At 40.8% G+C, this 18187-nt stretch overlaps 1 protein-coding gene across 13 annotated transcripts in view; it reads left to right on the top strand.

Annotated features, from left to right (window-relative positions):
- The window catches only part of zmynd8 (zinc finger, MYND-type containing 8), a 138042-nt gene that overhangs the window by 48175 nt on the left and 71680 nt on the right, over positions 1-18187 (top strand). For all 13 annotated transcript variants that reach the window (XR_011339938.1, XM_069884199.1, XM_069884196.1 and 10 more), the window contains 2 exons: positions 1629-1783; positions 13271-13416. Coding sequence is in view for 12 of the 13 variants with exons in the window: in XM_069884199.1 (XP_069740300.1) it covers positions 1629-1783; positions 13271-13416 (301 nt within the window). In the remaining variant the exon portion in view is untranslated. The remainder of the gene's footprint in view (positions 1-1628; positions 1784-13270; positions 13417-18187) is intronic.

The raw sequence follows: 18187 nt of genomic DNA, 5'->3' as shown, positions 1-18187 counted from the left end.
GATCAGACCACGGTTTTAGGGTTTAGTTGATTTGCCTGATTAACTTGCTCTTCTAACCATTCACTCAGGTCGGGCGGAGGGGGGTGGGGGGTTGGTAGATGTATGGTGTGATGGGTTCACAAAATGTGCAGTTGAGGGAATGCAATGAGTTGAATGTGAGATCTACATCTGATCTCCTGTTTCCCTTGCCCAACCAAACGAAAACTTTTTTTTTCCCCTGAACCTGACTATTTTTAAAGTCTCACTTTTTATAAATCGTCTTTCAAGTCTCTTCTGGTTTTTAAAAATTTTTTAAATTGACTTTGTTGTTCAATTTCAGATGTATAAAATACCCCAGTTTGTAGAGAAGAATTTCTTGTGTTTTTTTAATGCTGTAAACAGGATATTTTGTAACTTTCAGTATGATTAGGAAACCTGGAAGCATCAGACGGGTTTTTTTGAGTTTTGCCATCAGTGCTAGTTAATTACCTTTGCAGTGACTTTGATTCATTCATGTTGTATGTACATTTAAATAAAACATTGTGACAGAGTTAACATTATTTGAAAAAGGACAATGACTATAAAAATGATAAGAACCTCACAGCCAATTTTATAATCTATTCCTGATTTACTGGCTTTTATCATTTAAAAAAAAACTTTTACAGCACTGGGGTTTTCCCTTTGTTCACAAGGGGATGGACTTGTGCTGAGGTATGAATTCAATATCAGCATGTTTTCATCTCATAGACTTGTTAGTTAACTGGAATGTGCCATATGCTTGTTGAACATTTAAAGAGAAAAGTCTTGATCGTTGAATACATGCATCTAAAATGCATTGAACAGAAATGTGAGGAAGTAGCTATAACCATGGATGGACCTGTATGTCTTTGCATTAAGCAATTGAGCATGTTTCTAAACAAAACTGGTGAAATGTCGAGAGTGGGTCACCAATATAACACTGCTTGTTTTTGTATGAAACTTTTTTGCATGGAAATAGCTGATACCAGTTGGCCTATGTCATCTTATTATCTGTGCTAGTATTCAACACTAACTGCAAGTTACAATTGTATAGTGTTTTCAAGGTAGTAGAGTGGCCCAAGGCCCTGCACAAGAGCAGTTTATCAAATGACACATTTCTTGGAGAGTTGTTAAGATGAGGCCAAATACTTGATGATATGAAGTAGATTTTGAAGTGTATCTGAGGTAGAGGGTGAGCAAGGCTGTTGGGGATTCTAAAACCCGGGATCATCAAATAGAGACATCATGGGTTACAGGCCAAAAGATTGGAAGAAATCAGAGACACACTGAAGGCCATAATTGGACAAGCACCAATAACCTTGCCCTACCCTGTAGCAATTCTCTGAGTTTAATATAAGGATGCTGCTGAGTTGTGTCTTGCCAGTATAAGAAACTGGATACATTGAAACTGAAGTATCTATGTTTTAATGAAGATAAAAAGAGATTTGGCCATACATTGTTTCAGCAGGCTTAAAATTTAAGGATTTGAGGAAAGCATTATATAAAATATATTATTTCTTGCACAGAATTTGAGTGAAAATTTGATTTCACCAAAATAGCTATCCATAATGCTATGATTTACTCTGTAATTTTTGTTTGAAGCTATTGGACTCTCTTTTCCATTTGTACAGTTTGGCTGAGGACCTGCCCAAACAGGAGGAGGAGGAGGAGGAGGAGGAGGAAGAGGACGAAGAGGAAGAGGAGGAGGAAGACGAAGACGAAGACGAAGAAGAAGAAGAAGAAGAAGAAGAGGGGGAGGGGATGGAGATCTCAACCAGATCAAGAGGTATGTGAAGGATGGCTTGCACATGAATCCAGGTTTTTCCCCATCCAGGATAGCTCATAGCTTGTCTCCAAATTATGAGCTGAGCGAGTGATTGAAAAGTATGTCTGTGGAGTGTTTGTGCCAGATTTTGTATGTTTATAGTTACTTTTTAATTTGCATCCAGGTTTTCAAATCTCTTCGTGGATTCTCCCTTCCTATCTGTGCAACTCTCAACAACCTTGTGAGATCTCTGGACTTCTCTGATTCTGTTCTCCTGACATTTTCCCCAATTTTCATTTTTTCTTCTACTCCTGTTGTCCATTACTTCAACTGGTGAGGCCCAAATCCTAGCAATTCACCCTTAAAGCACTCTGCACTCTTTATTAAGATACTCATTGTTCACCACTCCGACCAGGTATTTAATCACTAGATTTTGTGTGACTGTGTAAAAATGCCTTTTTCTTTTCTTTGGCTTGGCTTCGCGGACGAAGATTTATGGAGGGGGTAAAAAGTCCACGTCAGCTGCAGGCTCGTTTGTGGCTGACAAGTCCGATGCGGGACAGGCAGACACGATTGCAGCGGTTGCAGGGGAAAATTGGTTGGTTGGGGTTGGGTGTTGGGTTTTTCCTCCTTTGCCTTTTGTCAGTGAGGTAGGCTCTGCGGTCTTCTTCAAAGGAGGTTGCTGCCCGCCAAACTGTGAGGCGCCAAGATGCACGGTTTGAGGCGATATCAGCCCACTGGCGGTGGTCAATGTGGCAGGCACCAAGAGATTTCTTTAGGCAGTCCTTGTACCTCTTCTTTGGTGCACCTCTGTCACGGTGGCCAGTGGAGAGCTCGCCATATAACACGATCTTGGGAAGGCGATGGTCCTCCATTCTGGAGACGTGACCCATCCAGCGCAGCTGGATCTTCAGCAGCGTGGACTCGATGCTGTCGACCTCTGCCATCTCGAGTACTTCGACGTTAGGGATGTAAGCGCTCCAATGGATGTTGAGGATGGAGCGGAGACAACGCTGGTGGAAGCGTTCTAGGAGCCGTAGGTGGTGCCGGTAGAGGACCCATGATTCGGAGCCGAACAGGAGTGTGGGTATGACAACGGCTCTGTATACGCTTATCTTTGTGAGGTTTTTCAGTTGGTTGTTTTTCCAGACTCTTTTGTGTAGTCTTCCAAAGGCGCTATTTGCCTTGGCGAGTCTGTTGTCTATCTCATTGTCGATCCTTGCATCTGATGAAATGGTGCAGCCGAGATAGGTAAACTGGTTGACCGTTTTGAGTTTTGTGTGCCCGATGGAGATGTGGGGGGGCTGGTAATCATGGTGGGGAGCTGGCTGATGGAGGACCTCAGTTTTCTTCAGGCTGACTTCCAGGCCGAACATTTTGGCAGTTTCCGCAAAGCAGGACGTCAAGCGCTGAAGAGCTGGCTCTGAATGGGCAACTAAAGCGGCATCGTCTGCAAAGAGTAGTTCACGGACAAGTTTCTCTTGTGTCTTGGTGTGAGCTTGCAGGCGCCTCAGATTGAAGAGACTGCCATCCGTGCGGTACCGGATGTAAACAGCGTCTTCATTGTTGGGGTCTTTCATGGCTTGGTTCAGCATCATGCTGAAGAAGATTGAAAAGAGGGTTGGTGCCAGAACACAGCCTTGCTTCACGCCATTGTTAATGGAGAAGGGTTCAGAGAGCTCATTGCTGTATCTGACCCGACCTTGTTGGTTTTCGTGCAGTTGGATAATCATGAAAAATGCCTTTACAGCACTAACAATTGGGTCAGGGGTTAAAATCCCAAAGGAATTTGTAACTTCTCCCCATGTCGGTGTGGGTTTTACCCTGGGGCTCCTGTTTCCTCCCACCATTTGAAATGTACCAGGGGTGTAGGTGAAGTGGGTGTAAATTGGGCAGCCCGATATGGCCATACCGTGCTATATGTCTAAATTAAATTAACTTAAAATACCCTTGTGAGACTGCAACTTAAGATTATTTTGTTACGTTAAATTGTGTTTAATGTTAATCTGAGTTGAAAGTTTGAAAAATAGATTTTATTTACACTTGGTCAGATGAGCATGTAGAATTATTTCTTCTTGCTCACATCTTGTCCTCCAGTTGTTGCACTGGATTGTTCTGTTGTGCACTACCATTCCCAGTATCTGAAACATTACTCAGTTTTTGGGTTTTTTCGGAGCAAAACTGAAAAAAGCCCAAAGCAGCACAGTCGCATCAGCAGAATACATGTATCAGTATTTCAACAACAACAAACCACAGCACGAAAATTCACAAAATGTTTAATATGTACCAAAAGAAACCTTGATCTCTGCCGCTGGTCCCCGAAACCTCCCCACCACCACTACCGCTTACTGGTCCCTGCTCCTGCCTGGGAGCCTGAGGTCCCCAAGGCAACTTTGATGCGGTCGGCACCATACCTGATGTGGAGAATGGTGTCCTACTATTGCTTACTCCAGTTGAGACAGATGTTGAAGACTTGGATCCAGCTCTATTTGGCATCTTCCCAGTCAGAACAAAGATTTTGTTTTTTTTCTTAATGTTTTTGTAATCAAACTAATGCCAACAGAGCATCAGAGCCCCACGTGGGCAAATCAGGGGGTGATTTTGTTTTCCACTTGTGATATCACTTTGGCGCGAAAAAAAAGGTTTGGTTTTTGGATCTTTTCGGAAATTTGGATACAGGGTACTCGACCCGTATAATTTTTTTTTGTTGCCATAACCTTTTAATTTCTCTCTCTCTCACTCACTCTGTCCCTGGTGCAAGTTCAATTTTTTTTTTTTTTTTGGAACTTCATACTACCTGAAAGGTTAAATTTCATGTGGTCATGACATTCAGCATTAAATGTTATCCTTACTGAAACTGGACATTTCTAAAGTGCTCCATATTGATTTGCATAGAGAACAGACAAACAAACAGACATATATATTAGATAGATTATAGAGTGCACAATATTCATATATATTCTCTCTCTCTCTCTCTCTCTCTCTCTCTCTCTCTCTCTCTCTCTTTCCCCTCCCCCCCACCCCCCCACACACACACAACCCAGATTTAGCGCGAATGTGGATATAATGCAATGAGACAATGGGCCTTTTTTTTAGCTCTTTCTGGAAGTGATATTTTAAAAAATGGGGCACACCGTTAGAAAACCAAAAGCTATTTCCATGAAAGATAAGCTTCAGGCACTTGACACGATCAAGAATAAATGTCAAATCCAAGTTGCACAAGACCTCTGCATCAACACTTGGTGGCTGGAAATCTCAGGAAGGTAAATTACGTGCATCACTTTGGAAAGTTGAGGAAGAGGTGGGACTAAAGGCCAAACGTATGAAGACAGCCAAAGACGTCAGCCTCAAATACTCCCTGTACGAATGGTTCATTCAAGTGTGCTCAGAAGGCCTTCATTTTCCAGGCATATTCTCAAAGTTCAAGCTGAGAATTTGACCAGCTGATCAATGGAGAAACCTCATAGTTCAAAGCTAGCAGTGGATGGCTAGACCTGTTTAAATGGTGTCGTGGGATTTCTCAAGTGTTAGTGTCTGGAGAAATTTGCTTAGCTGGCAATGCCATCACTAGTGAATACCCGACAGAACTAAAAACTCTCTAACAATAAGGTGGCTATGTCAAAGAACAAATGTACAACTGATACGAAACAGGCCTCTACTACAAGATGATCCCAGACTGCAAGCTGTCTTGCAAAGATGACGCCTATCGATGTGAGGGGTTCAAACAACACAAAGATCGCATGACATTGTTGTTTTGTAGAACATACAAGTTAAAGCTGCTCATGATTGACAAATTTCACTCATCCAGCAGTTTTAAGCATGTTAACGTGAAGTCATTACCGTTTGAGAACACGCATAGCAGCAATGCTTGGATGATCAGTGTCATCTTTGAGGATTGGTTTTACAAAACTTTAGTTCCTGCCATCTGCACTTACTTCTGCACGCAAAAGTTAGAACTCAAAGCCCCTTTGCTTGACAACTGTCCCACCCACCTGCCAGCCTAGTAAACAGCGATGGAAAGATCCAAGTTTCTTACCTCCCAAAGAACATTACATCTAAGATCCATCCCCCTTGATCGGGGATGATCTCTGCGTTCAAGCAGAATTACAGCCGTGAATTAATTTGTGGAACTGTAGACGAATCAACAATGCTGGAAGGCTATCAGAAAAGCATGAAGTTTAAGGAAGTTTGCCACTTGGGTGGGAAGGGCTAGGCAGTAGTCAGCTGCTTGTGTGTGGGAAAAATACTGGGAGAAAGGTCTGGGTCCAGCCTTTTCATCCTGACAATCCACCAAGGAAGATGATGATGATGAGGAGGTAGAATTCTATGGAGAGGTACGTGTTTGAAATTGGCAAAGAAGGATTTACACCAGTGGTATTCTTCAGATGACGAATGCACAACATGGGAGCACCTGACAGATTCTGAGATCGTCCGTAATGTTACTACAGCACCAGATCCCGAACCACAGGAGGATGATAATGAGGAGCCTCCACCCCTCCCCCAAATGTGTCTGAAGCCATTGAGCACCTCAAAACTAGCTTTTAAAGGCTGGAGACAGGATGTGGACTACATAAAAATCCACCAGCTCAGAGACATTTTGGATTTCACTCGGAGCCAGCGATGTGCTGCGTTCAACACTTGATTGCTTTTTTAAGAAATAAAATGATGATTGCAAATACAGGTATTGTACATGTATTCTTTATTTGAAACTTCTGTTTTTTGTGAACCCCAATTTAGCGTGACCCCACTTTTTTCGTAACGCTTTTTTTTAACCCTAACTATTGTTTTATTACAGGGTTCCACTATATCTATGTCTACCTGGGTGGGTGGGTGGGTGGGTGGGTGGGTGTGGGTGTGTGTGTAGGATATATATATAGATATATATAGATATATCAATCACGTACACACACAGTGCCCTCCATAATGTTTAGGACAAAGACACCTTTTAAAAACTTTTTTTTTTGCCCGTAAGCTCCACAGTTTTAAATTTGTAATCAAATAATTTACATGTGATAAAAGTGCACTTTCCAGATTTTATTCAAGATTGTTTGTATACATTTTGATTTGACCTTGTAGAAATTACAGCATTTTTTATACATAATCCCCAATTTTAGGGGACCATGATGTTTGGAATATTTGGCTTCACAGGAGTTTGTGAGTACTCGGATAAGTTTAATTGCTTCATCGGTTAAAGTATACAAGAGCTAAGCTTGCTTTTAAGCTTTTGATCACCTTTGGAGCCTGTAGTTGCCATTTTTCAACATGATGACCAGAGTTGTGCCATTGAAAGTCAAATAAGTCATTTTGAGGCTAAAAATCAAGAATAAAAGAGCAAGAGACATCGCCCAAACCTTGAGGATTATCAACATCAACAGTTTGGAACATCATTAAAAAGAAAGCTCATAGTGGTGAGCTCAGTAATCGCAACAGGATTGGTATGCCAAGGAAGACCTCCAGTGCTTATATCGGAAGAATTTTCATCTTAAAGAAGAAAAATCCCAAAGTAAGTCCGACAAATCAGAAACACTTTCCAGGAGGCAGATGTGGGTGTGTCAATGACTACTAAATAATCTGCTACAAAACCAAATCTGGTGCACTAGGAGACCGTAAAGTTTCACTCCCAGATGAACTTGATGCCTTCTAGGTCTGATTTGACCACCAGAAAATGAAAGAATCACTGTGCACCCCACTGATGATTCTCTACTGTTAGCATCTGAGGATGACGTGCAGGCTGCCTTCAGGAGATTAAATCCAAGGAAAGCATTTGGTCTGGATGGAGTACCTAGCTGAGTACTGAAAACCTGTGCTGACCACTTGCCAATTTATTCATGGATATCGTCAACATCTCACTTTGGCAGGGCTTGATACCCACTTGTTTCTAACCAGCCTCATTCGTACTGGTGTCCAAGAATCGTGTGGTAACCTGCCTAAATGACTACCAACCAGTGGCTCATGCATCCACAGTGATGAAATGTTTTGAGGGGCTCGTGTTGAAGTATATCAGCTCCTGTTTGAGTGACAACACCATCTGTTCCAATTTACCTACCACAGTAACAGGGCTATGGCAGATGCCATCTCACTGGCTCAACACAAAACCCTGGAACACCCTGGAAGGAAAGATGCATACATTAGGATGCTCTTTATTGACTGCAGTGCAACACTCAACACCATCATCCCCTCAAAAGTAATTTCCATATTCCCAAGACCTGGGCCTCAATACCCCACTATGTAATTGGATCCTGGATTTCCTCACTTCCAGACCACAATCAGTACAGATTGGCGAGAACATTTCTTCCACAATCTCCATCAGTACCAGAGCATCACAGGCTGCATTTTTAGCTCCCTGCTCTACTCATTTTAACAACACCAACAGCATTTACAAATTTGATGATGATGCCACAGTAGGTGGGCTGCGTTTTTTTTTAAAAAAAGGGCAATGAGTTAGCATATAGAAGGGAACTTGAAAACCTGGCTGCTTGATGTTCTCAGAACAACCTCTCACTCAATGCCCCAGAACCAAGAAGCTGATTGTAGACTTTAGGAAGGGATTACTCGAGGGGTACGATCCAGTGATCATTGGGGGATCACTACTTTGGAGGAACTTTCCTGGACCCAACATACCAATGTCATTGCAAAGAAAGTACATCAGCTCCTCTACTTCCTCAGGAGTTTGCAGAGGTTCGGTATGACATTGCAAACCTTGACAAACTTCTGCAGATGTGTAGTGGAAAGTACTGACTGCTGCATCACGGCCTGGTGTAGGGGCATCAGTACCTCTGAGCAGAAAGGTATGGACATCGTCCAGTACATCTCAGGCACAACTCTCCCCACCATCAAAGGTATCTAAATGGAACGCTGCTGTTGGAGAGCAGCAGCAATCATCAAGGATCAACACCACCCAGGACATGCTCTCTTCTCACTGCTACCATTACAAGAGCCGCACCATCAGGTTGAGGCATAGTTGCTACCTCTCCACCGTTAGACTACTAAGCAACAGTCTCAATCAGAGACTCATTTAAGGACTTTTTTGCCCATTATTCATTACTGAATATTTTTTGGTATTGCATAGTTTGTTTACATTTCTTTCTTTATTTACATTTCTTCTTTATGTATGCTTATCTTTCTTCCAGAGTACAGTTTAGTTACCAATAAGTAGAAATTCTGCCTGGCCGGCATGGAAAACAATCCCGAGGTTGAATGTGATGTCATGTATGTACTCTGACAATAATTTTGAACTTTAAACTTGTTGATTATAAATTTCCCATGACTCCTTCTGAAACAGCGGAGCAGTTAAAGATGTTACCACATGGTGATATTCAAGTTTGACTTCAGAAAATATTGATTAATTAATAGCTTTTTTAATTACTAGGAGTGCTGAACGGTGTAATCGTTCATTTTGTATTCAGCCGCCGTTGTCTCCATTCTCATTCTATTTTGAACGGAATAATATATAAACTTACAAATCATTGGAGCTATTTCCTGATGAATCTGCAAAACTGAACTAGTATTTCTTCAATTGAGAATGAAATTACATATTTTCTCCTTTAAAGCAAGAAATATTAATCTGTCAATTGGTCAGAGTTGGTAGCAAAATAAGAATTCTTGCCCCATGGTTGAAATGAGGTGTAAGCTGGAGACAACTGTTTCTTGATATAGGAGGTCTAGTTATGGACTTCTGGAAGACGAGCAGAGCTTGCTTCTTGACACATCAACAGTGTTGTGATGGAACTGGGGAGATGGTTTGAAGATCTTGCCTTCAGTGATTTGAGCTGGTCCACCGACATCGACAGAACAACCGAGAAAGTGCACCAGGGTCTGATGTCACCTGCATCCCTTACCTGCTTCTCTACAGGTGTAACCGCAGAAAGTAGCCTGTCAGGATGCATCACTGCACGGCACGAGAACTGTTCTGCCCAAGACCACAATAAACTGCAGAGGATCATAAATGCACGAAACTGCTCCAGCCAGCACGCCCTTCCCCGTTGTCTCCTTCTGTCACCCACTGCCTTTGGAAAAGAAGCTAAGATGTTAAAAGACTTATTTCAAGTCACTCACGCTCTATTCCACTGTCATCAGGAAAAAGATTAACAAGTGTGAAATCAAGCACCACTATATTCAAGGACCGTTTCTTGCCTGCCATTGTCAGTCTCCTGATTGAACCTCACACTTGCCTTTGCTCCAAACTCTATCTGTAGCTCTGCACTGTCTTAATTTCAATGTGATGTGAGGTGTCTGGCTAGACTGCTCACAGAGCAAACTATTATTACATATTAGGACAATGTATGTAACAATGAATTTGAACTGGGTTGAATCTTGCAGGATTAAATGTTTGGATTCAATTGTTTACGGTAAAGTTACTGAATAAAAGTAAAAAACCAACATTTCATGGGATAATTGTGATAAATGTGCAATTGATTTGTAACTGCATCTTGATAGGGAAAATATAGAAAAAAAATTCAATGCTCTTCAGTTCTGGCAAGAATGTCTTCAACTACTGGATTTGGAATCTCATATTTTGGGAGAAAGAAAATTTTGCTTTCACTTTCTGACAAGAAAGATTAAAGGATTGTAATATATTTCACAATAGTTGAAGTTTCTAGTACCCCTGAAGAACTTGACAAATGAAAGCACCTACAGCACAATATTTTGTGTGGTTGCTGCAGAGAATTGGATTGGAGGTCAATCCACAGGACCATAAGAATGGCAGAGAGGGTCACTGGAGTTTCTCTCCCCCCTCATCAATGTGATCTGAGATGCTTGTCTGAGAGGGCACGCAAAATCATGGAGGACCCCTTCCATAGCATCTTTCAGCTGATCCCATTGGGAAAGAGGTACAGAAATATAGGAGCCAGCAACATCAGAACAACTTCTTTCCATGGGCAGTGAGAATGCTGAATGACCAAAGGAACTGCTCGTGCTAACCATCCAAGACTCTCATACTCATGAAACAATGTTTATTTGTTAAAATGAATGCTGTATCTGTATTGTTTGTCTGATTGTGTGCTATGTCTGGTTATATGTCTGCCTGTTTTGCACCGAGGATCGGAGAATGCTGTTTCATCGGGTGGTACTTGTGCAGTTAGATAACAATTCACTTGCCTTGACTTAACATTTCTGTCATAAGTTACTGCTAAACAAATCTGAGACATGACATTATCAAAGGTGAAGGCTCATTTTGTATGAAGTGGTAAATTATTTCACGTCGATAGGTAGGTGGGACTAGTGTGCCTGGGGTATTTTGATCGGCAGGGGGATTTGGGTGGAAAGATCTTTTTCCATGTTGTATGACTCTGTGTCTTCGTGATAAGTAAATATCACCACATATTAAAGCTACCAGGGAACCAACGACACGTGTAATTGTTAATATTGATGAGAATATCAGTGCCTGAAGGAGAGACATGAAAACATTGATAGATGATCTGGTCATCTGTCTGAACCTCAGCATCATGACTGCAGCCACCATTGTAGGGTTGTGCAATCTTAAGCCTACTCTTTCTGATTGGTCCAGAACCAATGGAATAGCTGCCAGCCTGAGGGCAGAAGCCAGTGTTCAGAAGATGGAATTCTTCAGACATTTTTTGTTTCCATTTTACCTGTGAGTGACATGCCAGCTGCAGATTTTTAAGGCTCTTTGTTCTAAGTCAGGGCTTCCCAAACTTTTTAGCTCCTGGAACCCTTTTGGGAAGCACTTGGAAATTGAGGAACCCCCAGAGTTGACATCAGATGAGGTCTAATTGGGGGCGGGGAAAATTAAAGTAACTGTGGAGGTGGGGGGGGAGGGGGGAAATTAAAGTAACTGTGGAGGTGGGGGAGGAAATTAAAGTAACTGTGGAGGTGGGGGGGATGGTGGGTTAGGTGAGAAATGACAAACTGCTGTTCGAGAACTTATTCAGTGGGGGGGAGGGGGGTAGTGGGTCCTTTCCTGCCATGGACCTCTGCCATCTGTCACACTTCCCCCCTCCCTCTGGTGTTTAAGACAAATGTGTGTGGAGACGAAACCGCATGATTCATTTTGGTGACGCTCCCTCTGTCACAGATCTGTAATGTATATCAATTGATTGAAACTCAATTTGAATACTTGAATTTGAATGAAAATGCTGTGCATTAATGAAGTTTGTTAATTTGTTATCTTTTGAGTCACAGTGGAGAAACTTAATAAAAGTCCAACAATCCAGGTGCCAGAAATCTGGTCCACCCGAGAATCCGAATTTAGTGGGCTTTTGTGTATGTGCGTGCATGTGTAAGTGCCACATATGAACAGCAGCATTTTTTCTTTAAAACTGCTGTTTTGAATAAATGAAGGATGTTCATCTCTTTATTCCCCTTAAATTTGTGTTTTTAAAAGTACTACCCGAGAATCTGTAAAATCAATTGGACCCAATCCCTGAGTAGTCTGGATTTTCAGATTCTACTGGTGTAGTAGAGATGCTTTCTACATGAAGCTAGAACAATTTAGGTGCATGTGATACTTCAATTGCAAGGATCACTGCACTTCAGAGACATTGTCTTGGATTTTGTGGGACTAATTCCAATGAAAGCTGTTGGTATCCACATTTGAACCTGGAAGTTGGGAGGTAGTTATCCTAGCTTGGGGCTACACCTCTTTCTTTTATTGTGGGAGTGGTCACACACAAACAAATATTAGTTATTACTGAGGAGCCCTATTTTGTCAGTGTTATTAATTGGAGATGCTGTTAAAAAGTAAACTTTTTCCCTTTAATCTATTTTCCTGTACTTTTGATTTTGCACTTCACAGTTTGAAATTTGCTTGTCCTAGTAAGAATTGGTTGAAGGGACATGCTACTGCTCATTTTGTGGACCTAGTGTCGCGATTGGCATATGATTTAAGACTTTAAATACCCACCCATTATGAAGAGCAAGAAATGCTTGTTCACCCCTGACTGCAAAAACAAGAGGAATAATTTCTTAAGGTGCAGATTTTAAGAGCTTCGAAGGCTTATTAAATTTTTTTATGCGCAGTAAGTGTCTATATTTTCCCTCTGCCATTCTTATTTTTCTCTTTTCCAACATAATGGTCCTTGTACTTCCCTTTCCTGCTTACATTACAGCAAATTTGCCAAGCTATATATTGTACAGTCCTTTTTCCCTTTTGGTGAAAAATGATTTGCTGAATTTTCCTCCTCACTCATAAGATTCCCACTTCTTACTTTGCATTCTCAGGTAGTTGAACCCACTTTGAAAAGATTCCATTTTCAGTTTATTTAATGATACTCCATATTAAATCCCTCTCAGGTCATTAAGATTCTACTACTGACAAGTATCTTGAAGATTTTTATATACTTGTATGTTGGTTTATTTTATTTGGAATTGAGATAGGGTAAGAAACAAATAATTTTTAAAAAAATGTTGGCGTGGATTTAGGACACTTATGAGCTGCCATAAATTCAATAATAACTAGCTGCTGAAGCCACTTAAGAGGTCTCAATAAGTCTGCTCTCACGAGTGGATGATGTTTTCTTGGTTTAATATTTTGAGTTTACTTTTCAGATCTTGGTTCTGGAGAACGTACAAGTTTGAAAAGAAAACAGCTTAGCCCCCAGCCATCTTCAAATGGACACTCTCCACAAGATGACTCATTGAGTCCCATTAAGAAGAAGAAGAAACCTGGTTTAGCCAATTCGAGTAAAGAGCAGGTAGAGTAACATCTGAATCTGTCCAATTCCTGCTCTGATGCTTTGTAAACTAATCAAGCTGCATTACCCCATGATTATTTCATAGACATCCTTTGGAGCTGATGACATTAAAAAAGAACAAAATCCATCTATGAACACGCCTGTTCTGAAATAAAAACAGAAATGGCTGGAAAAACAGTACAGGACTCTTGAAGCGTCTGTCGAAAGACAAACAGTCTTCAGGTCAAAAGACCCTTTACTTCAGATTTCTAACTTAAGAAATCTTAATTTAAAAAAAAAAAATCCCAATCTGAAACTGAACCATGGAGTCTCGTGAAAATTAGTGACATTCCTGTGAGACTCCTGAAAACAGTTGACAAGCCTCCCATAACTTCACCTAATCACAATTATCGCTGCCTGATATAACTGGAATATGGAACTTGCCTTTTAAAGGAGCAGATAGTTTAAATGTTAGTTGAATATGTTGCAAGCTTGTTCCCAGCATCTAATTAAAAAATTGAGTGCTTTGACTTTCGTGGGTGAGTGGCAAGATAAGGGGGAAATCAGATGCATGTTTGATGGATGTATTTTTAACATATTTGCTCAGAAGAAAAATCAGATGTGTTATGGAGCTCAGATTGTCTTGCTGCAAATTGGTATTTAAAAATATGACAGTTACTGTCGAAAAGTGCATTATTATTCTTGAATAAAAAGCAAAATATTGGTGTTAAAAGCTGGGCGGCAAAGTAAGTGAACACCCATGCTTTTTTAAAAAAAAAAATTGACAATGTCACATACTGCTTTTCATTGACTGTTCCAATCCTCTCATCCAAAAATACCCAATGCCCATCGCTTATTTCCCAAAACTTAGTTGTTTTGCTGTATTGATTACTTCATTGTTCATTTTTAAAAAAAAAACTGTATTTATTAGTTCAAAGAACAAATAATATATGACATATACAGAAATTAAACATGAACGTTTTTTTTAGATATATAGAAAGAAAAGAACCCCCCCCCCCTTCAGCCAACTCTCTTAAGGAGAGCCATAAAAAAAAGAAAGAATATAAAAAAAATGTTAAATATACATATTAAAATGTAAATATTCTGAGTATAACAGCCACTTATTAATAAAAAAATTATAATTATCGTGCAAAACATTTTTTCCATTATTAAACAATATTTCATCTCATTATGCCATCTATTCTTCATTTTTTAAAAGGCAACATAGAAAATGTGCTACTGCTATTTTACAATGTACAGTAACATCAAATTGCCAGCAATTATTTTAAATTTGATTTTATTAGATAAAAATATTCAAGTTCATTTGGACATGCATTATGATTGGTTCTCAGTGTGTAGCAGCACATTGATATTTAGTTTTTTTTCTCCACCAATTATTCACTCATCTAAATCTGACTAATTTTGCTTAAAGGGTTTTTAAAAATGGTGTAATGCAGCTTCTAAATTAGTAAAAAGTTCAGCATTTTACAGTGTTTTATTTTCGACTTGTATGATGAGAAAGTTTGTCTGGTATGATTACCAGTCCTTTTATTTGTTCAGACTATTTGTTCTTCATAAAAATGGTAGGTAGCTTTCTCAGTAATTCCAAAACTGTACCTGTTTATCATACCCGTTTGTGTTCTTTAGACACAACACTATGCATGCGACATGTTGGAAGGTGGTCTGTTAGTAAATTAATTTCCTTCTAAATTAAGTCTGAGACTCCACTGATATTGTCATGGTTATGGGTCACATTAGCCTGAAAGTGACATTATAAGTTGAGAGTCTGGTTATCATCTGATGTCCAGCTCATTAAGGTCAAGTGGTATTTAAGAGCATGTCATGAAGCAGTCATACTTAAATGTCAGTTTAAAATTGTCTCCAAGCTTTATTTTAAAAGTATTGATTTACCAAGTTTTCAATGACTTTTGTTAATTGAGATATCCTAGGTTATGTGGAAATATTGCTAAATTAATTGATAAGTGAGCAATGCTCTGCACATGTCTTGGCTTCTATTATCAAACTCAATGAGATGTGTATGCACCTTCTGGTTATGCATCACATACTGAAATCAGGAACCGCAGGCACAACTGGAACCATAGCATCACTTAGCCAGTCATTTGGAAAGGGGTCCAAACCTTATACTGACATCAAGCAGCTGGTAATGCAAGACCAAGCATGGCTTTATAATTTTAAAGCACCTTTTTTAAAAATCTTTTAAATAGAAATTTTTAAAAAATGTTTGGAAAAATTAATCACTGAAGTATAACATTTGGTTTATTTGTGCACACAAGCCTGTGACTGTCAAGAGGACAAATTGATTCATTAATCTAGATAATAGTATCCTGTTGATAATACAGTAATTTATCCTACCTTTATTGAATCTCAATACTATTTATAACAATTTCAGTTTCACATTTACTCAGAGTGAAAGATGGTTTTGCTGAAAAATCATTGCAAACTTTGTAATGTATAATTTCACTCAACCATTTTAGAAGTGTAGTCATTTTACTAAACAATACATATATTTTGCTGTTTAAAGAAAATCACAAACCTTCCTCAACAGTAATTATATCTAGGATTAGAATTCTGGTTTTCTTTAAATCTCCTATCATTGACATTAAAAACCATATTTTTAACATTTTTGATTCAGTTACAATTTCTCTTGTGTCTCTTTGGCTTGGCTTCGCGGACGAAGATTTATGGAGGAGTAATGTCCACGTCAGCTGCAGGCTCGTTTGTGGCTGACAAGTCCGATGCGGGACAGGCAGACACGGTTGCAGCGGTTGCAAGGGAAAATTGGTTGGTTGGGGTTGGGTGTTGGGCTTTTCCTCCTTTGTCTTTTGTCAGTGAGGTGGGCTCTGCGGTCTTCTTCAAAGGAGGTTGCTGCCCGCCGAACTGTGAGGCGCCAAGATGCACGGTTTGAGGCGAGATCAGCCCACTGGCGGTGGTCAATGTGGCAGGCACCAAGAGATTTCTTTAGCCAGTCCTTGTACCTCTTCTTTGGTGCACCTCTGTCACGGTGGCCAGTGGAGAGCTCACCATATAACACGATCTTGGGAAGGCGATGGTCCTCCATTCTGGAGACATGACCTACCCAGCGCAGTTGGATCTTCAGCAGCGTGGATTCGATGCTGTCGGCCTCTGCCATCTCGAGTACTTCAATGTTAGGGATGAAGTCGCTCCAATGAATGTTGAGGATGGAGCAGAGACAACGCTGGTGGAAGCGTTCTAGGAGCCGTAGGTGATGCCGGTAGAGGACCCATGATTCGGAGCCGAACAGGAGTGTGGGTATGACAATGGCTCTGTATACGCTAATCTTTGTGAGGTTTTTCAGTTGGTTGTTTTTCCAGACTCTTTTGTGTAGTCTTCCAAAGGCGCTATTTGCCTTGGCGAGTCTGTTGTCTATCTCGTTGTCGATCCTTGCATCCGATGAAATGGTGCAGCTGAGATAGGTAAACTGGTTGACCGTTTTGAGTTTTGTGTGCCCGATGGAGATGTGGGGGGGCTGGTAGTCATGGTGGGGAGCTGGCTGATGGAGGACCTCAGTTTTCTTCAGGCTGACTTCCAGGCCAAACATTTTGGCAGTTTCCGCAAAACAGGACGTCAAGCGCTGAAGAGCTGGCTCTGAATGGGCAACTAAAGCAACATCGTCTGCAAAGAGTAGTTCACGGACAAATTGCTCTTGTGTCTTGGTGTGAGCTTGCAGGCGCCTCAGATTGAAGAGACTGCCATCCGTGCAGTACCGGATGTAAACAGTGTCTTCATTGTTGAGGTCTTTCATGGCTTGTTTCAGCATCATGCTGAAGAAGATTGAAAAGAGGGTTGGTGCGAGAACGCAGCCTTGCTTCACGCCATTGTTAATGGAGAAGGGTTCAGAGAGCTCATTGCTGTATCTGACCTGACCTTGTTGGTTTTCGTGTTGTATCTATCGGTGGTACAAAAAATGTTTTAATCTTGTCATGGCATGCAGAAATACCCACTCACACTCATCCATGCTTAGCCAATAGCAGGATGTTTTACCATGGCGTATGCAATTCTCCATGTCACACTTGGCCAAAATTCAGTACTTTCTACAGATGATCAGTGATTGACCACCGCCAGTGGGCTGATATCACCTCCAACCGTGCATTTTGGTACCTCACAGTTTGGCGGGCAGCAACCTCCTTTGAAGAAGACCGCAGAGCACACCTCACTGACAAAAGACAAAGGAGGAAAAGCCCAACACCCAACCCCAACCAACCAATTTTCCCTTGCAACCACTGCAACCGTGCCTGCCTGTCCCGCACCGGACTTGTCAGTCACCAACGAGCCTGCAGCAGACGTGAACATACCCCTCCATAAATCTTCGTCCTTGAAGCCAAGCCAAAGAAAGAAGAAGAAGAATTTAAGAATGGGCACCTTGGTTGGTTCTACTTTTCCCAGCAATCCTGAGCTGGAAGGAAATTAAAAAGAAAGTCTTATAATTACATAATCCAAATGCATTTCACAGCCAATGGAAAATGCAAAATGCACAAGGAGCATCATTGAGGAGAACAATGTGTTCACTGATTTTTGTAATGCAACACAGGTTGTTGGCTTGGGCTTCAGAGAGACTCTCTTGCTACTTTTTTGAGCAATGTCTTTACAGGAGCTTGAAGAGGCAGGAAAAGTGACTATTTTGTCTCCCATCTGAAAGAACAAATGGAAATTCAGAACTTCCTTAACACTGCACTAAAGAGACAGCCAAGCCACTACTAAAGTGGAATGGACCACAGATCAATCTTCCGATTATGAAAATCAGAATTTATTG

The sequence above is a fragment of the Narcine bancroftii genome, chromosome 6 (genome assembly GCF_036971445.1).
Source record: "Narcine bancroftii isolate sNarBan1 chromosome 6, sNarBan1.hap1, whole genome shotgun sequence".
Lineage (NCBI taxonomy): Eukaryota > Metazoa > Chordata > Chondrichthyes > Torpediniformes > Narcinidae > Narcine > Narcine bancroftii.
Note: the sequence above shows the minus strand (reverse complement) of the source record. Positions and strands in the feature narration are given on the sequence as shown.